Source organism: Piliocolobus tephrosceles, chromosome 12 (assembly GCF_002776525.5).
Source record: "Piliocolobus tephrosceles isolate RC106 chromosome 12, ASM277652v3, whole genome shotgun sequence".
In the NCBI taxonomy this organism is placed as follows: domain Eukaryota; kingdom Metazoa; phylum Chordata; class Mammalia; order Primates; family Cercopithecidae; genus Piliocolobus; species Piliocolobus tephrosceles.
In genome coordinates, this window is record NC_045445.1 from 25,041,668 (window position 1) to 25,067,194 (window position 25,527).

General features: G+C 38.4%; 1 protein-coding gene and 1 pseudogene across 3 annotated transcripts in view; both read left to right on the forward strand.

Moving 5' to 3' along the window:
- Positions 1 to 13,525, forward strand: part of SMARCA1 (SWI/SNF related, matrix associated, actin dependent regulator of chromatin, subfamily a, member 1) — a 77,422-nt gene extending 63,897 nt beyond the window's left edge. For 2 of the 3 annotated variants that reach the window (XM_023198893.2, XM_023198895.2), the window contains 2 exons: positions 11,585 to 11,695; positions 12,796 to 13,525. In XM_023198893.2, coding sequence (XP_023054661.1) covers positions 11,585 to 11,695; positions 12,796 to 12,867 — 183 coding nt within the window. In that variant the 3' untranslated portion in view covers positions 12,868 to 13,525. Of the gene's footprint in view, positions 1 to 11,584; positions 11,727 to 12,727 lie in introns of all 3 variants that reach the window. The other variant, XM_023198896.2, reaches the window with a different exon arrangement.
- Positions 13,526 to 23,056: 9,531 nt separating this feature from the next.
- Positions 23,057 to 23,174, forward strand: LOC111531612 (annotated as a pseudogene).
- Positions 23,175 to 25,527: the final 2,353 nt, after the last annotated feature.

Sequence of the window (25,527 nt, forward strand, 5' to 3'; positions counted from 1 at the left end):
AGAGATGGGATTTCACCATATTGGCCAGGCTGGTCTTGAACTCCTGACCTCAAGTGATCCATCCACCTTGGTCTCCCAAAGTGCTGGGATAACAGGCATGAGCCACCACGCTCGGCCTAATATTGATATTTTAGAGCATTACATTCTTAGTAGAGTATGAAAAATATGAATTAATACATCATTAGTAAAACTGATAAACTGTAAAATGTACTGATGGGTTCTTCTTGACTATAGAATTAAAATATTTGAAACTACATATATTTATGCACTTAGGAATTTATTACTTCCTCATGCACTTAAAAGACTAAAACGTTCTTTTCTTATTAAATTTTTTTTTTATTTTTTAACAACAGGGTCTTTATCTCTCTTGCCCAGCTGGAGTGCAGTGGCATGATCATGGGTCACTGCAGCCTAAAACTCCTGCACGCAAGCAAACCTCCCACTTCAGCCTCCGAAGTAGCTGGGACTACAGGCGCATGTCACTGCACACATCTGGCTTTTTCAGTTTTTGTGAAGATGGGGTCTCACTGTGTTGCCCAGGCTGGTCTTGAACTCCTGGGTTCAAGCAGTCCTCCTGCCTCGGCCTCCCAGAGTATCAGGATTACAGGCATGAGCCACTGTGCCTGGCCACAATTATTAATAGTTATATTTAAAGAGACCAGCATAGCACTTGACTCAGAGTAGGCGTTCAGTGAATAAATGGGCATAGAACTGTTGTATTTAAGTTTGCTTCCATCCCATAGACTCCTACAGTTGGACCACATTTGGATAGAATGCAAGCAGATATGCCAGTGGGTTGGAGTTCATTTTACTTTTCCTTTAAAATAACTTTTTCTAAGGTTAGACTTTATTTGGCTATCATCCCTGCAGCTTTTATTTATTCATAAACTTGAATAGCCAGTTATAAATGTGTTTTATTATGCAGCAATAGTGTTCGATTTGGTACCTTGAACTGTTGTAACAATCTGACATGAGATACAATTAATGCACTAACAGGGGTTCATTTAAGGTATTTATTCTTACGCATTACCTTGTGAGGAAGTGATACAACATTTTCTTTTTTCTTTTTCTTTTTTTTTTGAGACGGAGTCTTGCTGTGTTGCCAGGCTGGAGTGCAGTGGTGCAATCTCAGCTCACTGCAACCTCTGCCTCCCGGGATCAAGTGATTCTCCTGCCTCAGCCTCCCGAGTAGCTGGGACTACAGGCCTGTGCCACCACACCCAGCTAATTTTTTGTATTTTTAGTAGAGATGAGGTTTCACCATGTTGGCCTGGATGGTCTTGATTTCTTGACCTCATGATCTGCCCACCTCGGCCTCCTAAAGTGCTGGGATTACAGGTGTGAGCCACTGCGCCCAGTGATACAGTAGTTTCTAAATAGTAATGCTTAAGCAGCAGCAGTTACATAAAAGCGTCATAACATTTAATACTTGTTTGTGAAATGTAGGACATGTTTATTTGAATATTAACTTTCATATAATTGCCTGTGTGCATTTTAGTATAGACTGCCATTGCTTTTTGTTAGTATGATAGAGATTCAAAACTGACTAGGAACTTGGGAAATATGCTGCAGAATGTATAGGTGAAGACATCGATTAAAAAAGAGCAAAGGTGAAACAATGTCCATTTTGTTTTACTAAGAGCTGTAGAAGAAAATTCTGACCTCATAGAACTTTACCTACAAATTCAGAGGCACAAATGTGGAGTGGAGTTTTTTGTGTGCCCTTGCTCATTCAGCTGCTTTTGACTTTCAACCATAACAGGCACAGACCTTCTGTCATTCAGACTTAGGTAGGCTTAGTGTCTAGGATTTTAGTACATAGGAAATGTAATGTGGATCCTCTTTAATCTATTTCAATAAGTCACTTCAAGTCTACTGATGCTTTCTCTGCCTTTTGAATTGATGCTTTGAAGCTGAGTATTGGAGCAAAGGATATTTGAACTTAGTGCCCAGGATGATTGATATTCACCACACACTAAGGGGCAGTGCCGCTCACTGCAAACATTACATCATTTATTAAAGGTGGAGATACATATCCTAGTATTCAAAAATTGAAACTTGAGTGACTTTGCTTTGAATAGAATCATAAACTGTTAAAGAGGTATGGAGAAGCAAGGCAGCACAATTTTGTTTAAAGTGAAGCTGAGTCTGTAGCTTAAAACAGGACTTGCAAACTGTGGCCCACCACCTGTTTTTGTGTGGCCTGAAAGCAAAGAATGATTTTTATATTTTTAAGTGGTTGAAAGAAATCAAAAGAAGAAGGATTTTTTGCTGCAACATGTGAAAATGATACAAAATTCACATTCTAGGATTCATAAGTACGATTTTTTGGAAAATGGCCACACATTTGTTTATGTATTGTCTTTGGCTGTTTTCATGCTACAATGGCAGAGCTGAATAGTTGTGACAGAGATTGTGTGGTCTGCAAAGTCAAAAATATTTGCTGTCAGGCTCTTTATAGAAACTATGTACCAACACCTGGCTTAAAAGTATGTGTAAGAAAGGTGGAAAGAATTATAAGCAAGGGTTGATATAAGTGTTACACAATTCTATAAGAAATGGGTTAAGTGAAGGATGGGTGTATAAAGGTAGAGGATATTTAGCCTTAAAGAGGAGTATTTGGGGACCTAGGGGTGACTGTGATAGAGGCATGGGAACTTCCTTGAAATATGTGAAAGATTGTCATATGGAAGAGGAAATCAGCTTGTTCTCTAATGCCTACAAAAGTTAGACCTAGAACCAATTTTTGGAAACCATGAGGTAGCAAATTATAGCTTTGCATAAAGGAACATTTTTAACTTGTCCAAAGTTGGAATAGCCAGCCTTGTGAGGTAGTGAGTACCCCGTCATTGGAATAATTCAGGCAGGCTGTACGACTAATTAGCAAGGACCTAGTAGTAGGGATTCAAACGTCAACCTGAATGACTTTTAAAATTTCCTTTATGATTTTATGAACTACTAGTGAGAATCTGTATCAAGAAAATATTTCTGAGTACATAGTACACTTTTGATTACATCACTCCTCCTGCTCAAAAATTGTTTATAGGATCCTTTTGTCAATGGAATTAAGTAAAATTTTTAAGTTCTTTGTTCTTAGTTCCCAGGTTCTTTACACAGGCACACATTGGAGACATTGCAGGTTCAGTTCCAGACCACCACAATAAAACAAATATCACAATAAAGCAAGTCACATGAATTTTTTGGTTTCTCAATGCATATACAAGTTTTGTCTATAAGGCAAGCAATAGTATTATGTCTAAAAAAGTACTTACTTTAATTAAAAATACTTTATTGCTTAAAAATGTTAACAATCATCTGAGCCTTTAGCAAGTTGTAATCTTTTTGCTGGTGGAGGGTCTTGCCTCAATGTGAGTGGCTGCTGACTGATCAGGGTGGTGGTTGCTGAAGATTGGGGTGGCTGTGGCAATTTCTTCAGAGAAGACAGCAATGAAGTGTGCCACATTGATTGACTCCTCCTTTCACAAAAGATTTATCTTTGGCTTGTGATGCTGTTTTATAGCATGTTACAGTAGAGCTTCTTTCAAAATTGGAGTCAGTCCTCTCAAATCTTGCCAATCCTTTATTAACTAATTTTATGTACAATTCTGAATCCTTTGTTGTCATCTCAACAGTGTTCATAGCATCTTCACCAGGAGTAGATGTCTTCTCGAGTAACCACTTTCTTTGTTCATCCATAAGAAGCAACTCCTCATCCATTCAAGTTTTATCATGAAATTGCAGCATCTCAGTCACATCTTCAGGCTCCACTTCTAATTCTAGTTCTCTTGCTATTTCCACCACATCTGCAGTGACTTCCTCCACTAAAGTCTTGAATTCCTCAAAGTCATCCATGAGGATTGGAATCACCTTCTTCCAAACTCTTGTTAATATTGACATTTTGACTTCCTTCCATGAATCACAAATGTTCTTAATGGCATCTAGAATGATGAATCCTTTCCAGAAGGTTTTCAATTTACTTTGCCCAGATCCATCAGAGGAATCACTATTTATGGCAGCTATAGTCTTATAAAATGTATTTCTTAAATAATATGACTTGAAAGTCAGAATTACTCCTTGATCCATGGGCTGCAAATGAATGTTGTATTAACAGGCATGAAAACCATCAATATTCTTATATGTTATCTCCATCGGAACTCTTGGGTGACCAGGTGCAATGTCAAAGAGCAATAATATTTTGAAAGGAATCTTTTTTTGAGGAGTAGGGTCTCAACAGTGGGTTTAAAATATTCAGAAAACCATACTATAAATAGTGCTGTCACCCCAGGCTTTGTTGTTCCATTTCTAGAGCTAAGGTAGAGTGGATTTAGCATAATTTTTGAGGGCCCTAGGATTTTTCAGAATAATAAATGAGCATTGGTTTCAATTTAAAGTCACCAGCTGCATTAGCCCCTAACGAGTAAACATGTCATTTGAAGCTTTGAAGCTGGGCATCTGCTTTTCCTCTCTAGTTATGAAAGTCCTAGATGGCATCTTCTTCTAATATTAGGGTATTTTGTCTCCATTGAAAGTTCATTGGTTAGTGTGGCCACCCTCATCAATTATCTTAGCTAGATTTTTCTGGATAACTTGCTGCAGCTTCTCCATCAGCACTTGCTGTTTCCCCTTGCACTCTTATGTTACGGAAACAGCGTCTTTCTTTAAACTTCATGAACCAACCTCCGCCAACTTTAAACTTTTCTTCTGCACCTTCCTCACCTCTCTCAGCCTTCATAGAACTTTGAAGAGTTAGGATCTTGCTCTGAATGAGGCTTTGACTTAAGGGAATGTTGTGGCTGGTTTGATCTATCCAGACCACTAAAACTTTTTCCATATCAGCAATAAGGCTGTTTGACTTTCTTACCACTTGTGTGTTCAGTGGCGTAGCATTTTTTTTTTTTTTTAAATTGTACTTTACATTCTGGGATGCATGTGCAGAACATGCAGGTTTGTTACATAGGTATACACGTGCCATAGTGGTTTGCTGCACCCATCAATCCAGCATCTACATTAGGTATTTCTCCTAATGCTATCCCTCCCCTAGTGTCCCACCCCCCGACAGGCCCCAGTGTGTGATGTTCCCCTCCTTGTGTCCATGTGTTCTCATTGTTCAACTCCCACTATGAGTGAGAACATGCTGTATTTGGTTTTCTGTCCTTGGGTTAGTTTGCTGAGAATGATGGTTTCCAGCTTCATCCATGTCCCTGCAAAGGACATGAACTCATCTTTTTTTATGGCTGCATAGTATTCCATGGGGTATATGTGCCACATTTTCTTTATCCAGTCTATCATCGATGGGCATTTGGGTTGGTTCCAAGTCTTTGCTATTGTGAACAGTGCTGCAATAAACATACATGTGCATGTGTCTTTATATTAGAATGATTTCTAATCCTTTGGATGTATACCCAGTAATGGGATTGCTGGGTTAAATGGTATTTCTGGTTCTAGATCCTTGAGGAATTGCCACGCTGTCTTCCACACTGGAGGAACTGGTTGACCTAATTTACACTCCCACCAACAGTGTAAAAGCATTCCTATTTCTCCACATCCTCTCCAGCATCTGTTGTTTCCTGACTTTTTAATGATTGCCATTCTAACTGGTGTGAGAGGTGTCTCATTGTGGTTTTGATTTGCACTTCTCTAATGACCAGTGATGTTGAGCTTTTTTCATATGTTAGTTGGCTGCATAAATATCTTGTTTTGAGAAGTGTGTGTTCATATCCTTTGCCCACTGTTTAATGGGGTTGTTTGGGTTTTTTTCTTGTAAATTCGTTGAAGTTCCTTGTAGATTCTGGATATTAGCCCTTTATCAGATGGATACATTGCAGAGATTTTCTCCCATTCTCTAGTTTGCCTGTTCACTCTGATGATAGTTTCTTTTGCTGTGTAGAAGCTCTTTAGTTTAAGTAGAGCCCATTTGTCAATTTTGGCTTTTGTTGTCATTGCTTTTGGTGTTTTACTCATGAAGTCTTTGCCCAGGCCTGTGTCCTGAATGGTATTGCCTAGGTTTTCTTCAAAGGTTTTTATGGTTTTAGGTCTTATGTTTAAGTCTTTAATTCATCTTGAGTTAATTTTTGTATAAGGTGTAAGGAAGGGGTCTAGTTTCAGTTTTCTGCGTATGGCTAGCCAGTTTTCCCAACACCATTTATTAAATAGGGAATCCTTTCCCCATTGCTTATTTTTGTCAGGTTTGTCAAAGATCAGATGATTAGATGTGTGATGTTATTTCTGAGGCTTCTGTTCTGTTCCATTGGTCTGTATGTCTGCTTTGGTACCAATACCATGCTGTTTTGGTTACTGTAGCCTTGTAGTGTAGTTTAAAGTCAGGTAGCGTGATACCTCCAGCTTTGTTCTTTTTGTTTAGGATTGTCTTGGCTCTACGGGCTATTTTTTGGTTCCATATGAAATTTAAAGTAGTTTTTTCTAATTCTGTGAAGAAAGTCAAGGGTAGCTTGATGGGGATAGCATTTAATCTATAAATTACTTTGGGCAGTATTGCCATTTTCACGATATTGATTCTTCCTATCCATGAGCATGGAATGTTTTTCTATATGTTTGTGTCCTCTCTTATTTCCTTGAGCAGTGGTTTGTAGTTCTCTTTGAAGAGGTCCTTCACATCCCTTGTAAGTTGTATTCCTAGATATTTTATTCTCATGGTAGCAATTGTGAGTTGGAGTTCACTCATGATTTGGCTCTCTGTTTGTCTATTATTGGTGTATAGGTATGCTTGTGATGATTGCACATAGATTTTATATCCTGAGACTTTGCCGAAGTTGCTTATCAGCTTAAGGAGATTTTGGGCTGAGACAATGGGGTTTTCTAAATATACAATCATGTCATCCACAAACAGAGACAATTTGACTTCCTCTCTTCCTATTTGAATACCGTTTCTTTCTTTCTCTTGCCTGATTGCCCTGGCCAGAACTTCCAATACTGTGTTGAATAGGAGTGGTGAGAGAGGACATCCTTGTCTTGTGCCAGTTTTCATAGGGAATACTTCCAGTGGAATAGCAGTTTTAATTTCCTCCAAGAGTCCTTTGCATTCACAACTTGGCTACTTGTTTAGCTCAAGAGGCCTAGCTTTTGGCCTGCCTCAACTTCCTCACTAAGCTTAATCATTTCTAGCTTTTGATTTAAAGTAAGTCTTTTCCTTTTGTTTGAACACCTAGGGGCCATTTTAGAGTTATAGTTAGCCCTATTTCTGTATCATTGTGTCTCAGGGAATAGAGAGAAGTATGAGGGAGGGAGAGAGATGGGGGAACAGCTGGTCATTAGAGTGGTCGGAATACACACAACATTTATAAATAAAGTTGGCCATCTAATGTGGATGTGATTCGTGGTACCCCAAAATAATTATGATAGTAACATAAAAGACCACTGATCTCAGGTCACCGTAACAGATACAATAATGATGATTTTTGAAATATTGTGAGAATTACCAACATGTGACACAGAGACATGAAGTAAACATATCCTTTTGGAAAAATGGCACCCATAGACTTGTTCAATGCAGGGTTGCTACAGACTTTCAATTTGTAAAAGCACAATATCTATGAAGCTCAGTAAAGTGAAGTGCAATAAAACAAGTTATGCCTGTACTTTGATCCTAACTTAGCTGTATTCGTCACTCATGCTGTGCAACGTTTCCCAAGTTGATTTCTACCAAACGTCGTTCCAGGGTGTGCAAATAGATGACATGCAGAACAAGAGTTCTGTGTTCAGATAGAGTTGGGACATGCTGATGATACTGAATCCTGCCATTCACATTTCCACTCTGCATTAGAATGCTAAAAGCTCTGAGAAGTCCTATCATGAATACATTTGTTTAACATTTTAAAAAACCAACATTTCCCATATACATTTGAACACAGGAATTTTTTGCCACAGCTATTAACACTGCAGAGTAGTTTTCTATTTGTTATTTTCCTATTCTTTTCTGTTGTCTTTATTATTTTTGCATCTCCTCTTTTCCTCTTATGTGCTGTTTTTCTCCAACTTCATTTTTAAATCCAGTGTGGGGAAATGGTGAGAGAAAGAGATAATTAGACTATAGAATTGTGGAAACAGTTTGAGGTCCTATGAACAATTCCCTGTAATCCCCGACAAAATAGGAAGATAAAGATGTACAAGAGTCTAGGAGAATATATGAAAGGAGAAATTATAGAAAAAGAAGTGATTTTGACATCATGAAATTTCTCATAGTCATTTCATAGTCACTTATTCAATAAATGAGTCATTTTTTATTGGTAATCTAGCCTTTCTCCTTTTAACTTCTAGTTTTAGCTAGTGTTCTGTTTATGATAACGTATGTTGCATTAGGCGGTCATGAAGCATGTGAATAAAAAAATGGAGCTATTATCTATAGAGAACATGACATGACCTATGCTAGGAAGGTAACACCTATATCTGCCCATTCCTCGATGTCTTTCTCTAGAGTCTTAGATTGTTTTTCTGTCTGGAGTAGTTATTGACAGGTTAAAAGGAATTAAGGTATGAACTAATTACACAGTCCATTTATAGTCATTTTGAGGTATTCTACTTCCCTGCATAAGAGGCTGTCTCAAAAGTATTAGTTTTTTTTTCCGAATCACCCACATGAACCATGGATATGTATCTAAAGATATCTCCAGTCACAAGCAACTATTACTTATTGAGAATAATAGTAGCCAGAGGATATAGCTTAATGATTCACGAATCAGCTTTACATAAAGACTCTATTTAGTCTCCCTAGAAACCAATGATCAAATCTCATCAGGGTCAACTTAGCCCTTTCTATAATAGATAAATTGAATAACATGCTGTTTAATTTGTATGTGTGTTATTGAATGAAGCTATGAAGAATATTTGGTCTGCATACTAAAGATATCACTATTGTTTTGGTAAGTAAGGAAAATTTCAGAGTTACTGTTGGTAAATTATTTAACCCAGGGTAATTGAAGATACACAAGAAACTTGAACATGCCAGTATTATGTTAGATTATTTTTAATAGGTAAACAATAATTCATTAATGAGTAATTTTTTTCTGGCTAGACTCTCTGGTTTTCTGCCTCCTTTGGGGTTTCATTTAGAGTCTAAAATTCATTTGCCTGGATAGTTGATCTTATTTTGTATCTTACATTTCCTATGTTGTATGCCATTTTTTTTGGATTTTATTTGGAAAGATAAAACTGAATTTTAAACAATTTTTCGTTCTTAAAAAGTTACAAATTGCCCAAGACTTAAATGTTCATTGCAGAAAATTTGGAGAATTCAGGCTAGTATCAAGAGAAAAATAAAAGTTATCAATGGTCCTACTCTCAGAGATAGCCGCTGTTAACGACTAGTAATGTTGTTAATATTCTTTTAGCTCTTTCTGTGTGTGTATATATATATATAAAATAATAATCTGTGTCTGTGTATTCTATTTCCAGATTACCAAAATTTTAGTTAGTTCCCAGTTTAACACTGCTCTAAACATTATTTTGTAAATCTTTGTATACATCTCATTTCCTTATAATGAATTTCTGGGAATGGAATTTTTAGGTCAAAGGGTATGAAAATTTTAAGATCCTTCATTGAAATTTCCAATTTGCTTTTGAGAAAGGTAGTGTATTAGTCAGCTTGGGCAGCCATAACAGAATGCCACAGACTGGGTGGCTTAAGCAACAGGAATTTATTTTCTCACCGTTAAGGAGACTGAAAGTTCAAGATCAAGGTGCCAGCAGGGCTGGTTTCTGGTGTGGCTTCTCTTCCTGGCTTGTGGATGGCCACCTTCTGCACATGACGTTCTCATGTGGCCCGTTCTTGGAGTGCATGCAGAGAAAGGGAGAGCTTTGATGTATCTTCCACTTCTTACAAGGACACTAGTCCTATTGGATTAGGGCTCCACCCATATGACCTCATTTAACCTTAATTACCTCCTTAAAGTCCCTATCTTCAAATGCAGTCACATTGCAGGTTAGGGCTTCAAATGAATTTTGCAGAGACATACCTCAGTCCATAGTAGATAGTAGCACTGACATTTCATCATCAGTGAATGAAAGTTCCCATTTCAACATCTTATTGTCAATACCAGATATGTATACCATATATGTGTACATGCATACAAGCATTGTACATATCATTGCTAATTTGATGAAGATGGCATTGTTTTACTTTGCATTTCTTTGGTCATTAGTTGCAGTGAAACTTGATTTTAATGTTTGGGCTTTTTTTTTTTTTTTTTTTGGGTGAGTTTTCTATTCCTGCACTTTGACCATTTGTGTGTGTGTGTGTTGGGGTTGTTCTTAATTGCCAGGAAACCTACATTTTCTCTTGAGTGTTTGGCTATTCTGGCAGACATTTTTGCTTATACAGAAAAGGAATCATATCTTAAAATATTATTTATCCTTTGATATTAAACCATTATTTACCTTTAAAATATAGCAAAGTATATGGGGTTAATAATATATGAGATTCCATATTAATGAATCATGTTTAATGCTCACCATACATTCATAAAAAGTATTTATAATTTGCATGCATTGATTTGCTGACAGTGAAATATAGGTAGTGGCAAGGTTAATGTAGAAATCTTTTCAGGTATTATTTGCTCTGAATTAACAAATACAGCAGTGTTTACTGTGATGTGGTCCCCAGAACTCTGATCCCACAAGATGCCCGGTGAAAAGAAAGTCTGTTGGTTAAGTATTTTTGACGACTGCTGTATCCTGTATGCCTAGTGGTTCACAGTGCACATAGGAAACTGAAAGGCTCTGAGAAGCTATGTAATAAGTAAATCTGTTTAACTTTTGTAAACTGAGTACTTCCAAAACTTATTTTGACCATAGAACATCCCCTTATTTTTTTTGTTTATGTGATTTATGTTAACTTTTTATTTTGAAATATTTATACATTCACAAAAAGTTGTAAAGAAAATGTACAGAGAGGTCCCATGCACCCTTCACCCAGTTTTCCCTAATAGTGACATTTTGCAAAACTATAGTGAAATATCACCACCAGGAAATTGACATTTGTATAATCTATAGAGCTTGTTCAGATTTCATCAGTTATACATTTGCATGTGTGTGTGTGTGTGTGTGTGCAGTTCAATGCAGTTTTGTCACGTGTAGAGTGGTGTAACCTCCACCACCGTAAGACTCCATTGTGCTATCTCTTTACAGTCACACCCACCATCTCTCCTCTCCCTAGCTCCTGGCAACCATTGATCTGTTCTCTCTTTCTATAATTTTGTCATTTAAGGATGTTATATAAATGCAATAATATGGTATGTAACCTTTTGAAATTAGCTTTTTTTTTACGTAGCATAATTCCCTTGAGGTTCACTCAGATTGTTAACTATATTAATAGTTCTTTCCTTTCTATTGCTGAGTAATATTATATGATATGGATGTATCACGGTTTGTTTAGCCAGTCATCCATAAATGACATTTACTCCCACTCCTTATTTTTGGTGCAATCTAGTAATACCCTGTGTGAATATTTTTCAGAAAAATGGCAATTTTGGAAATTCTGTACCACAGAAATCATACATTTAAATAGTTGTCAGCCTTTTAAAGATTATGATTGGGTTGCAGAAATTAAAAATCTTTTTATTACTTCATTTAGGAATTCCAGAGACGCTGTAACACTCTGATTTCATTGATTGAGAAAGAAAATATGGAAATTGAGGAAAGAGAGAGAGCAGAAAAGAAGAAACGGGCAACTAAAACTCCAATGGTAAAATTTTCAGCATTTTCCTAACTTTTAGGTAGATCCCATTTTTTTATACATAATTAAAATGCCTATATTATGTTTAATGCCATAGTGATACCTATAAATAAAAGCTGGTTTTATGAAATGCTAATTTGTTTTGGACAGAAAAAGAATTACATCACTACCATGTTTCTTATTTGTTTGTAGAACATATGGTTAGGAACTCCCTAGTAACTAGGCTCAGTATTTTAAAAAATTCCTCATGAATCTAAACAGAAGTATAATGCAAGCGAAATCTTCTGAATTGAGACTAGAACTATCATGGGGGTAGCAGAGGGGTAAGGGTGGGATGGGATGGGGCTAAAGTTGAAACTAGGAGTTCTGATTTGATCAAGTAAGTTTTCTGATGTTTGTGGAACTATGATTACAAATGGGAACACTGAGCAGACAACAAAGCATTGCTTGGTAGTAAGTGAACTGTTGAATCGATAGGATAACTTGATTTTAATCCGGTCAGGTTGCTTTGTATAGCTGTAATTTAAAATATTCTTTAATAGATCGTATTATTTGAGTGTGGTTAAGTAAACTGCCATATTTCATCGAATCTAAGATGCCTTCCATTGTAAGACACAGCATTATTTTATGTACCACTGAGGGAAAATGCTGCCAGGTGTAATTTGTCGTCAGTTGTAAGATGCATCCTGATTTCAGAGATGCTAAAATGTAAAAGAAATGTGTATCATAGAAGATATGAAATATGGTGTGTTAAAACCTATCATACGTTTTTAAAAAATATATACTCACAAATAAAATTTTGCCCAGAAAACATTAAGTAGTTCTTTAAGATAAGAGTACATTTATAATACCGTGTGTAAGTAGATACTTGATGACTATTTTTGATGGGTATTTTCTGTCTTTTCATAAAAAGAAACATCTTTGAAGGTTATTTTACATTGGGTTATGTAGTTTGTTGGGCTATATAGAACATTAACTGTGAATATAACATTTAAGTGAATATTCATGTTAAAATTTTTTTTTAATGCATTTGCATCCTAGATTTAACATTGTTGGGCCATTTAAAATGTGCATATTGGAGCAGAACATTAAATCTGTTTCCATTTTAGTCACAGAAAAGAAAAGCAGAGTCAGCTACTGAGAGCTCTGGAAAGAAGGATGTCAAGAAGGTGAAATCCTAAAGCCTAGAAATAAAGTTTTAAATGGGAAACTGCTATTTTCTTGTTCCCATCTTCAAATGCTAATTGCCAGTTCCAGTGTATTCATGGTACTCTAAGAAAAATCTCTTTGGTTTTGATTTCTTGCATATTTTATATATTTTACAATGCTTTCTACCTGAAATGTGTAGCTTTATATTTTATGGCATTCTAGTATTTTGTGTACTGTATTTTGTGCATTTCATGTCTTCATCAAAATCCTCTCAGTCCTTGTTCTTTTGAAGCTTGTGCTGAGGTTTTAGCTTTTCTATGTTTTATATGCCGCTGCTTTGAAAGAGAACCTAGATTCTATAGTTGTATTATTGTTGTTTCATACTTTAAATTTATATGGCTGTGGAAAAATGAATTAAAATGATTTGAGGAGAAAGACTTTTTCACTTCTTTGTTGCTTTCTTTTCTATTGAGTCTGGGCTTGTATGTGTTACTGCATACTGTGATTAGCATAATACTTGTTTCTTTGAGGTCATCTAAATATTTTTTTCCAAAGGAATAAAGGGTGAGGAAAGAAAAATATTAAAAAAACTAATATTTGATACTGTGCTTGCTGTCAGTATGCATTACATTTAAATTATTCTCTAAATATTCAAGTGGGAAAATATAATAAAGAAATGTCTATAAGAAATTTAATTATTTCCTGTTTTTTTGTGCAGTAGAAAGTAGTTGTGTTTACTGAATTGTATTGTTTACTACTGTGTATTTGGTTCAAAGTTAAAGCTTTGCTTGCTGACTTGTGTGTGATCTTCTGTCCCATAGAGCCAGTTCAGAAGGGCCTGGGTGTAACATGTAGAATTATTAACAATTAAGTTTAGAGTATTAAATAAGCACTATGCATGCAGAAGAAGGGGGGCTGTGTTTGTCAGGAATACAGTTATGCTCAGGTAACAATCTCAAAAGTGTCAGAGGTTTTATACACCAAGAGTTTTTTTCTTGCTCACACTACATATCTCATGCAGGACAGAGGGATGTGGGAATGGGAAGGGATCTGCTCCACATGGTAACTCAAGGTTCCAGGATGACTAAGGCTCTGCTCTTTTGTGGCTGCAACATCTGAAACATGTGGCACTTACTGCCTCAGCCCAGGAGTGACGTGTGTCACATCCACTTACATTTATTGCCACCAAAGTAGTCCTGTCATCCTATATACCTGAAAGAGGGCTGGCAAATGTAGGGAAATAAATGGAACGTCTTACATTACTGCCTCTGTCACAGAGACTGTCAGTTCAGGAATGAACCTGGGTCTATTTCATGAAACTTTTAGTGTGGAATTAATCAGAGTCTGGGTCAGATTGTAAGAGAGCAGGGAAAATGGATCTGAATCTAGTGTGAAATACACAACAAATAAGTAAAGCTGAGAATGCAGGATAATGATGTTAGTTACCAAAACAAGGTTTGGACCACTAAGGAGTTGTCTCTTCCCCCTTCCAAGATCTTTTTGCATTTCCTATCAGACTCTCTTTAGTGTACTACTAGCAAATTCTGGGTAGCCCCTGAGTGTAAGTCAGCATTCTTCACATCCTCAATCTTCATAGAGGTTCTCCAATAGAGGAATAGATCTTCTAGAACAACAACCCACTGTCTGTGGGACTCTTCTAAGTCTCCATTCATCGTCCAGATTTTATATTTCTTACTGCCATGTTTCTGGTTGGATTATTTTTACTGTTTCCACTATTAGCACTTAGACTCTTGTACCCTGTTGGGGGTTGGGGTAAAATTGGGATTCTATTAAGAGACAAGGTTGGGACGATATTATATCAGGGGACCCAGGTATACCCAAATCTATCCTTGACTTAACTGCCTTTTCTGTAAGGAAGGGAGGTTAAGGTGAGCAAAGTAATACTTCACTAGCTGGTGCTTTGGCTGCAAACTCCAGAGCTCTTCAGCCCAAACTCTAACCTTGGAATTTTCCACTCCAATGATATGAATAGCTGTAGTTAGTCATCTGTGCTGGAGAAAATGATACCAGAGACTTTTACTGATAACCCCAAGTTGTATGCAGTAGAAAACAGCCTAATAAGGGCCTGGACTCTGATCAGTCAGTTCAGCCTTTCTTTTCCTAGGGAGCAGTGAAGATGACGGGTGGGAGCTGGCACAGTTAGGGTCTTTGAACCCCAACACGGACATTTAATAATCTCTAATTCTCATTCTTTCTCTGGTAATCCAAAGGGGTCAGTAGCTGAGCTAATATGTGATTCTCTACCTTAGGGGAAAAAATCTTCAGGTAAGTTCTTCTTTTCATGGAGCCATTTCCCTGTTCCATATCATGGCTGTTGTGAGTCTTTCTTGGACCAAAGAGATGTGAAATTCAGCTCCCCAAGGCCTTCAATGGATGCTTCTGATGCCATCCTTAGAAACTTGTGAAATAGTTTTATTCAGGACTTAACTTAAAGACCACACTATATATTTAGTGAAAAATTCATCACCTATTCTACTTCTCATCTTAAAGTATGTATAGCTACATTGTTGAACCTAGCCTACCAAACAGACCCATACAGTGAACACCAGATGATAGCTTAGTCCAAATAGTAACATCTTGGAAATACAAAATGCCTCAAGTCTGAATATGAAACCCCTCTTACTGTGAAATTTCCTCAGAGAAATTCAACTCCCATTGAAAATGTAAAAGTCCCAACAAAGAAATCCCAGTTCAAACAAGTGGCCTAGACATGGCTGCCATGTTGGGGAGATAAATCTGGATTGTCAGTTTACTATGTCAGCTGTATGGAGGCCAGAGGAAGCAGAAGAGAGTGCTATATACATGAATGCAGTTTTATGAAGCACAATGACTCTGCCCACCAGCAAAAATGGTCCAATGGAATGGTACATTGGAATCTGACCCAACCTGATTCCTTGTTTGGAAAATGTACAAGGAGGAAAGTGAGCACAGAAACAGAGACCCTGAGTGGCTTCCTTCACTCAAGCCCTCTATCTGTAAAAGATAAGGGGTGAATGAATTTCCCAACAACCCTAGATCTTCCACAGAGTTCCTTGTAAAGCTCTGTCTTGATTCATTGGCTACTCAGGCTCTAATTTCCTTAGAATCAAAAGAAGGCAGGTGGTGAGCTCAGTAATCTCTTGTTTTTATCATAGCCATTGGTATGGCTTTATTGTATAGTTCTGTGTTTTTCTCTGGCTACCTAGCCTACGAGTGTTAGGCCATACTTGGATACTTGTCAGATTACACAGTTTTCCCATGAAATGTGTTTCCAAATTTGGTTCTTTGTCTAAGACTCCCAGTTAAGAGAAATTTTTGAACTAAAATATTTGCAGCTATCTTAGTTGCTAGGTGTTTGGTTTCAAAAGCCTCTACCTAACTGGTGAATCTATCTACTGTCATCAAAATAAAATGCTGTTATTTCCCAATTATTGGCAAAAGTCCCCACTGTGGTCTATTGTTCCCCCTCTATGGGTGCATTAGCCAGTGCAGCTAAGAGTCCAGGCCAGCTTCAAGGCCACCACATGTCTTTCTCTCCAGGTGTTCTTACCAATTCCTGAAATCCTCAGGTTGTTACCAAATTTCCAACTTCTCTGAGTATTCCATCTCATGTTTCCTTCATCTCCCCAAGCCGTCCTGCCTAATAGACAGGAGTAAGATTTTTCTGTGGTTGAAATACACATAGCTAATACTAACTGTCCTGTCACCTATCCCTCAGCCTTATTATTTCTGTGTGCTCCAACTGATTTTTATTTGCCACTGTCTCTTTCTGAAGGCTTTTTCAGAGGCCTAGAAGGCTTCTCTACCCTCCGCATGGTAGGCTGGAAGAGCTAGGGATTAACACCTCTGGAAGTGACTCTGAATAAAAAAACTGATGGGAGTTGGTGTAGGAATACCCCAACTCTCTTACCTCTTGAGCAAGGTAACTAAGGTATGTGGTTTATGGTTCCCCAGAGTTTACCCACCGGATTAAGCTCCAACCACCCATAGTAGGGCCTATCTTGATAACACACTCTATTAACTGCTTTATTTTCCCTGTATCACTTCCCTACTCACCTGTAGGTATTTCCTTATGTCAGCTCCTGAATAAATTACTTGAATTAGAATCTTTGTATCAGCATTTGCTTCTGAGGGAACTCAAATTAAGATACTCGCCTTGTGTGCATAGCTCTTCTTAGCCCTTAGTAATTCATTTAGAAAGCATAGGGTGTTTTATAAGAGTAATGACTGGATAGCATATTACTGATCTGTTCTTATAAATTCTATTCCCTCTGTGAACAGCTAGTGGGTGGTATGACTGAATCAGAGTATTCTGCACTGGGAACCCCGAGCTCTTCCAGGCTACCTTACAGAGGATAGAGAAGCCTTCCAGGCCTCTGGAAGCTAGTTAACAAAAGAAATTTTCTTGGATCACCAATAGCTATGGTATTGGGTATTATCATGAGGCAGAGGTTACAAGGTTCTCAAGTGTTTGGTAAGGCCAAAGATGGTGCCCAAGCTATTGTCTTTTTAAGTGTTCTCCATGCTAGCTGATATTCCTTCCCTGTACCAGTGTTTCATTTAGATATTTGGACCAAGCATTGGCCTTTCTTACTGTAATGCAACCATTACGAAAGCTTGTTGATAACAGGCTCTTTTCATTTGTTGGCCTAGTGACTTGATCATTTGTCCCTTTCCTGATACATTGCTCTCCTTCTGAGGAAACGTTCATCTAGGCCACTGTAGTCAGATCCAAGCTATATCTTTCCATTGACTTTCAGCCCTGTCTGTATTGCCCCCAAGATATGCTTGGTTAATTTCTGATCTTCCTGTGATATAGATACTAGAATTCATCAATATATTGGATTACCAAATTATGTGAGCTGTCTTCAAGAGTCTCCATATATCTATGGGAGGTTGATGGTGAGCACTCTTCATCTCACAACTGTCTACCTCTCTTCATGAATAGTTTTGAATTAACATATATCCTTCAGTGGTAGAGCTCAAAGCCTATTTGCTATATCCAAGATAGAAAAGATCTTTGCATAAGGTCTCACCTTTGCTAGAGTATTTATGTGACCATTATCATCATCATGTAGGATTATTCAGCCCTTTCCTGAAATCAACTGTAAGTTTCCAAATGCCATTTGTTTTTGTACTGGCATTTAGTTTTGTACTGGCAATAAGATCACTGCTGAAATATGATAACTTACCCCTTTCTACTAAGATTGTCATGGTATTTCGTCTACTATTTCCTAATGTATGTTAGCTACACTGTTTACAGTTAGGTAGATGGTTTCCCTTGCCTTCATGAGAAATGATTGCAATTGGGTCTGAGATCTGGGTGCTGTATCTGTGTAGGTATATCCTTTTCTCCTTTCATATATGTCTATCCTGGTTTCTAAGATCTCAAGCTTTCTTCCTTTCCTAGTTTTGTTTATTGAGACATGGTCTCATTCTGTCACTGAGACTGGAGTGCAGTTGTGCAATTTTGGCTCACTGCAGCCTTGACTTCCCTGGCTCAGGGGATTCTCCCACCTCAGCCTCCTGAGTAGCTGGGACTACAGGTGGGCACTGCCACGGTGGGCTAATTTTTTGTATTTTTTGTAGAGGCAGGGTTTCGCCATGCTGCCCAGGTGGGTCTTGAACCCCTGGGTTCAAACGATCCTCCCGCCTTGGTCCCCCCAAAGTGATGGGATTACAGGTGTGAGGCCCCACACCCAGTCTCCTTTCCTAATACTTTCCTGGCTTGCTTCCCACCACTTCCAAAGCAATAACTATCTCCCGGGCAAGAGTTTTTAGTTCATTTAAAGTATCCTGTAATCTTAACACATCCTATCCTATAGTCTAAGCTATCTTATAATGTAACCTAACCTAACCAAGGGCCTTTATTTCCACGCCGACCCAATTCTCAAAGCCATGGCATTCTGGATATAGTTATTATTTAATGCCCTACAGCATTCTGGATATAGTTATTATTTAATGCACTGTTGACTTTTGATCTTTTTTTCTTTCATTAACTTTTACTCTTCACCTCAGTCCAAGAGTAGCTACTGTCTCCATGTAGTGAAGGTCTCCATCTCTTTTTATGAGTGAACTCTACCTTCCTTCAGTGATTGCATCCACACTCTGAGGTCTCTAAAGTCCACAACCATAATTAGACTCTTGGCCGATGTTTATTGAAGATTCCTGATCAGGAAAGCAACTGCAGGGTGTGTCTTGTCTTTTGATTAGGCCTTGGAAATCACTAAGGGTTATTTTTTTAACTCTATCTTTTCTCCACAGATTCTTATATTAGGGTTTATGCAATGTCCAAATCAGAGTCAACATGAGAACATATGGTGGGGAAGGGACTCTGAAAACTTCACAGAAGGCCATGACACCTCAGAATTTTATGTGACCATCATTCTCTATCTCTGGATACAAGTTAAAACAAAGTTCAGAGGAACAGAGTCTAGGCCTGTCATCTAAGTTGGGAGTATGAGTATTTGGATCTAATGATCCAATAGGCCAGAAATGTCACACACTGGAATTTTGTTTATTTTAGGGAGACCTAGCTGCAGAACCTTGTGGCTCCTGCAGTTTGAAGTCATGGACAAGGTTATCCTAGCTCCTAAAATGAATATTTACACCAATACCAGCACCTGCCTGTTACACATGGGAGATTATACACTGGCCCTACAGCAGCAGTGCTTCAAGTTTGAGGACTAAACCTCAATCTCTTTTGTGGGACTTTACTCCCCAAATGTCAGTCCTTGGGGAATACAGTTGCCCTGTCTTCTGAGATCATGTCAGTGTCAGGGACAGAGGTGAGATCCAGGCACCATTAAGGGATGAATTATTGTAGTGATTGGCCGAGTGACTTGGGAATATTTAAATTCTGCCTTGGCCCTGTCACCCTGGTGTGTTCCACAAGAGACACATGTGATTAAAGAGTGGCAAAGGAAGTAAAATAACATTGGGGGCATTGACCCCCAGACTCTATTTCAGTACTCTACTAAGCTGACCACAAGGAAGCTTAGAGTAGAGATAGTGTGGAACTCAGAACCCAAACAGGATGAATAACTTAGCATTTCCCTTAAGCCAAAGTCAAATTTCCAAATCTGCCATTCAAATGAGAAAAAAAAAAATGTCACAGCCACCAGCCCCAGAGAGAATGAACCCAGAAAGGGGCTTTCTACCTGTATGGGATTGTTTATATTCTCAGGGCTCCACCCAGTAAAAACTGTGGTTCAACAGCGCCCAGGAATCTTGCCCATCAATTCAGCACTCCTCTACTACTTGGGTAGGAGGCTGGGGAGCAGACTAGAGAGGAACTTTTAACTCCTTTGCCTGGAAGTCAGTATGGACACTATGCTTGCTTAGATGCTTAGCTATGGCAACCAGGTACATTCTTTAGTGTGTGCTTGATTATGTGTTGATATGTGGCTGGAGCATTGACTAATACAGAAGGTATCAAAAGAGGTACCATTATAGAATGCAAACTCAATAACTTTCTGTGAGAATCACATCACCTATGTGGGACTTCTGATTTTCTAACACAGTTTTTGATTATTGGTGAGATTCTTTATCAGTGAACTTGAATCCTTGAGACAATGGTTTACTATACCATGGTGTCACAGTATTTTGAGTCTTCTGGGAAAGGGCAGCTTGCTGCTGTTTACAATACTGGGAGAAAATGTGATACTTTCATATGCTGTTATAAATGCACATATGCTGAAATTTGAATATGGATGGACTATGTTTTTAAACTATTTGTTTTTATTTTGTAGTTTTTAAAAAAGCAATGTAGACTATATGTGAATACTTTGCATGCCATAATTTTCCTCACGTGGAGATCTTCTGCAATGCTAGGTAGGTGCTGTGGTATGCCAAGCTGCACTGCTTAAACCTCATAGAACTGGAATTAGTGATTTTATCTCTCAGGATGTGGGGATATGGATTTGCCGTGCTGAAGGAAATCATTCAGAATCACATTCAGAATTTTCAGCTTTAGGCTTTGAAGACAACTACACTTGGTTTGGCTTTATTTTAGACAGGCTCCATGTCAGTTACTTTTCGCTGCATAAAAATCTACCCTAAAACTCAGTGGCTTAAAACAACCACTTGCAACTCACAATTCTGTGGGTTAGCAGTTTGGGTTGGGCTCAGCATCTCATGGGCTCAGCTACTTTCAAGTTGTCAAATTCCTATTTATACATTCAAAGAAATCCTTATAAGTTCAAATAGGGGTATTAAATTAAACTTCTAGTAAAGTTGAGTTCTTATAACCAGAATGGTTCATAGTCTGAGAAGAAGAAAGCAACATGCAGAAAAAAAAAAAAAACGGCCTTGTGGTCAAAATAGTGGGGCCAAAACTGGGCAGTGAGATCAAAATGCCCTGTATTGTTTGAGAGTACCCTGAGGTTCAACATATTTATTGAGGTTCAGGGACGGTCCTACCACCTCTATTCTGTCACTGGGTCAGAACTCAGACAAGATTTTTTGAGGCAGGAGATCTTTACCTTTGCTACCTAAGCTGTTTGCTTCAGAACAGGCTTTCCTGTCACTTTTGCTGCCACCAAAGTTATCATGACTTGTGATCCCATAATTGCCATTATTTCCATGGATGGGGCTGGACTGACTGTGCCCTGTTACTTGTTATGACTAAATTAATGTATCTGGGGCAAAATGTCTCAACTCCCATGTCACGGGTCCCTAAGTGAGATCCCCACTCAGTCCACCGTTGGGCAAAGATGTTCCAGCAAAAACAGTTTGAAATTCAAATGCTTGAGTCATCTTTCTGGTCTCATAGTGGTTTGATCTCAGAAGCTTTGTTGCTCTTTCTGCCACTGGACCTTGGCCGTCGTCATCTCTGTCCATTCTGACAAATGTCATTAACTTTATTCATTTGAAATGTACTTGTCTATTTATTATTTACTCATTTATGTATTCATGCATTCATTTGTTCATTCATTCTTCATTTTTAATTGCACCTCAGGTTAAACCCTAGGGAGAAGGGGTTGTGGCCATGACCCCTTCTCTGACAGAATACCCTTCAAGCTTTGTATCCATAGGGACAGTCTGTCTCTGTTTCTTTCTTTTATTGCCCTTGCCTCTCATTGGCTCTGTGTCTCTATCATCTTGTTACTTGCTCTCACGTGCTCTTACACTCAAACAAATATAAATAGCTCTCTCCTCAGGCACTCTAGTAACTCGCTGACTACCTAAATAAGAACAGGTGGTTATTATAAGGACATCAGCCCGCAGGAATCGAAGCAGTTATGCTCTTCATCTCTCTCTGGGGCTACATGATGTCTCTCTCAATGTCTCTGTCATTGTCATTCTCTCTCTCAGCATCCCTGCTTCTCTCTGTATGTGTCCATAGTTCTAATCAATGGCCTACTGATTTTGTGCATGAGTTCTGCTTTTATTGTTACTTTTTCCTGCCATGATCCTTCGTAGATCCCTCTCTTCCTCAGGACATTTTTGGTAAACTCTAACTCTCATTTCTAACTGCTGCCGCCTTCACGTTTTTGAATGGGAGAATCATATGGGCATAGATCATCTTCTGCATCAGGCCACATTATAGGTAAGTGACTCGACTGACTTGGCTACAACTGGGTCAGGGGTACACCCTGTGGCTAAAGGGTGAGGTCATGTGATATAAAACTTGGCAGCAAGAGCAGCAGAGGTTGCAAGCAGGCAGTGGACTAACAGGCAGTAATTGACATCTTCATATAGTCTGTTTCTTGCCCGTTAGTACACTGACCTTTCTTCTATATACAATACCAAAGATGTCTCTGCCTAAAACCACCTACCTATTACACCTCAACCACAAACACGTGCTTCCAGGAGAGACGCAACTCAGTTTCATCTAGAAGCCATATGAAAGAATCATATTAAAAGCTGCCTGTCAGTCTCTGTCTGCAACCTTTAGGGGACATCCTTAAATCTTCAGTTCCTGGGCCTGCTTATGGTCTTTGGTTCAGCGTGTATATTGCATCCTTGCAGCTGCTTGGGAATGATGAATTATATACTGAAACCAGTAAGCATAAACTATTGCAGAGGCGTTCTTTCATCAGCAAATCTGACCAGCTGGGGAATCTGCCTCTGGGAGGATTATCCCTGAGATGATCTAAGGGCAGCAGCAGTACACTTCTAGGTAATGTTGGCACTCTGGGCAAAGGCAACTTGAGGGGTTGGTTCTCAAACTCGAACTTGGATTGGAATCACCTGGAAGGCTTGTTAAACCTCAAACTGGTCTATTGCCATATCACACTGAACATGCCCAATCTCGCCTGATCTTGGAAGCTAAGCAGGGTTGGGCCTGGTTAGTACTTGGATGGGAGACCCCCTGGGAACATGAGTGCTGTAGGCATTATTTAAATTTAATTTTAAAAAATCCAGAATGCTGAGCTCCATCTCCAGAGTTTCTGATTCAGTAGATACTTGCATTTCTAACAAGTTCCCAGGTGACGTTGATGCTCTTGGTCCAGGAATCACGCTTTGAAAACTGCTGTTTCTAGGGTGCCAATTTGAATCCAGGCCTTTGGTGGTTGAGCTGAAGTGGGCTTTGTTGTCTCGCTGTATGGTAGTTTCAATCAAGGAGAATTTCACTAGGTCATCTGACAGTTATGATCCTTGGAAGCCCTTGATTTGTAAACTCAAAACAGAGGTCTCCCTGTGTTATGCCTCCTGGCACCTGGATTGCCACTGTTCCTCATACGCTGATTGTGATGTCCATACTCACCTGGGATTAACTGTTGCCACTTGTGTCCAACCCTAGCTCCTCCAATCCTCTTTTTATATAGTGATACTTCTGTGATCACCTCTTGAATTCTCATTTCCTGCCAGGAAAGACTAATGCCCCATGTGTGAATCTTTCCATGCTTCCCAACTCAAAATTCCCAAGATTGGGAGTCTGATTAGTTGGCCAGTTTATTTTTGTGCCAGCTATGTCAAAGGTTGCTGACTGGCTTGTGGATTTTTGGACCTTGAGTTGTGAATTCATCCTGAGTCTCACTGGCTGTGTCCAATGAAAGGCAAACTAATATAATACATAACATGGCTGCTAGACAGTAGGGGCTAAGAGTAGAGTAGGTGGACAAAGGGTCTGGGGTCTGGCAGGCATTGATGGACATTTCGAGTACAGTGTATTGACTGGCAGATTGATTTTTAGATGGTACTCACCACAGTGTTTATTTTAAATTATACTGCTATTACTGTAATATTAAAATATAATATAAATTAGAATATAACAATACTGGCAATTATTTAATAACCGGCTAAACTTGTTATTAAAATACTGAATACTTCTTAGTGATTGGTAAATAGTTCCTTCCCTGAACCTCTTGAATGCGTTCTTACCCCAACTGACTTGATCCCTTCCTGAGACCCCCAACACCTTCTTACTACCCAACAACTAAAGGGTTATTTTGTGGCATAGCAGAGGATTCCAGGCTTCTGCTTCAGGGCTAGGGTTGGGCTCCTCCATTTTGATTGGCTTATGTCTGTGCCATTCTGGTTGCTAATTATTTTGAATGCCACCCCATGATTTGGATGAAAAGAGGATCCAAAACTTGTATTACAGAAGGCATGTGTACAACATTTTCTATGTGTACTTGCATCAATGTAGTTGTAAATAAAGCATTTCATAGTTTGGTTGATTTGTTCTAAAGCAATTTCAACATGTCTTGCTTAAAAAAAAGGGAAAGCATGTCTTTTAAAAAGCATTTTAAAACTAATAATCTTTCCTTAGATTCACTGTCTTCTTGCAAGTAAAATAAATTTTGGTCACAAATCAGAATGATTAGATTGTCTGTAGGTTAGTACTACATTCCAGTAAAACTAAACTAAGGGAAAAAAATCCCCTTTATTTTACAGAGAAGAACTGATTTAATAGTATAAACTAGTTTATTAGAATTCCCTGCAGGGCTGTAATGGAAAACAAACTCAAAACAAACCAAGCACTGTTCAGTGTTTTCATTCTTAGTAGGGATTTGGCATTATGTATAGTGTCTGGCCATAGGGCTATATGGTGGATGGTCCAAGGATTGAGTAAATAACAGGGTCCCCAAATGAACATATGTTCGTAGAACATATGATCTCTTGAAACAAGCTAGAATTCATTAACCAATAGTAAAATGTGTAGGATGCAAAGTACTGCCCCGAACTTTCACAGAACAAAATTACATTGGGTATAATCTTAAGCAGTTGAGGTATAATTGTGGAAAGGAACTACATTATTTAGTCCAAGTTTAAAGAAAATTAACTTTAGCAAATTTAAAGGGAACCAGGAGCCTTAATCAAAAATTGTCTCCTGTTCCTAACCCCTTCAATGTATGAAGTAATAAAAATGTACCACTCAGATTTATTAAGATATGAAGCATTACTATAAAGCCACATGAGTAGTTGTGTGTGACTTGTGGAATCAAGGTAATTACTTTAGAGTTATAAACTATGATTATTCCTCTTTGGGGAGGTGAAGTACTCTAGTGAATAGACATTGCGCCAGATGTCAGGAAACAGGCGAAGCTGCCACACGCCTGCTAGGCTATATACAGATGATGTAGTGGTATCATGGTATGGGGGAAAGAGCACATGTTTTGGGAGTCAGCCAGGTTGTAGGCCTGGTTTTTCCACTTAACTAGCTATGTGAGCTTGACACATTATCTAACTTTCCCGAGCATGTATTTGCCTATCTCTGACGTGAGGATGACATACTCAGGGCT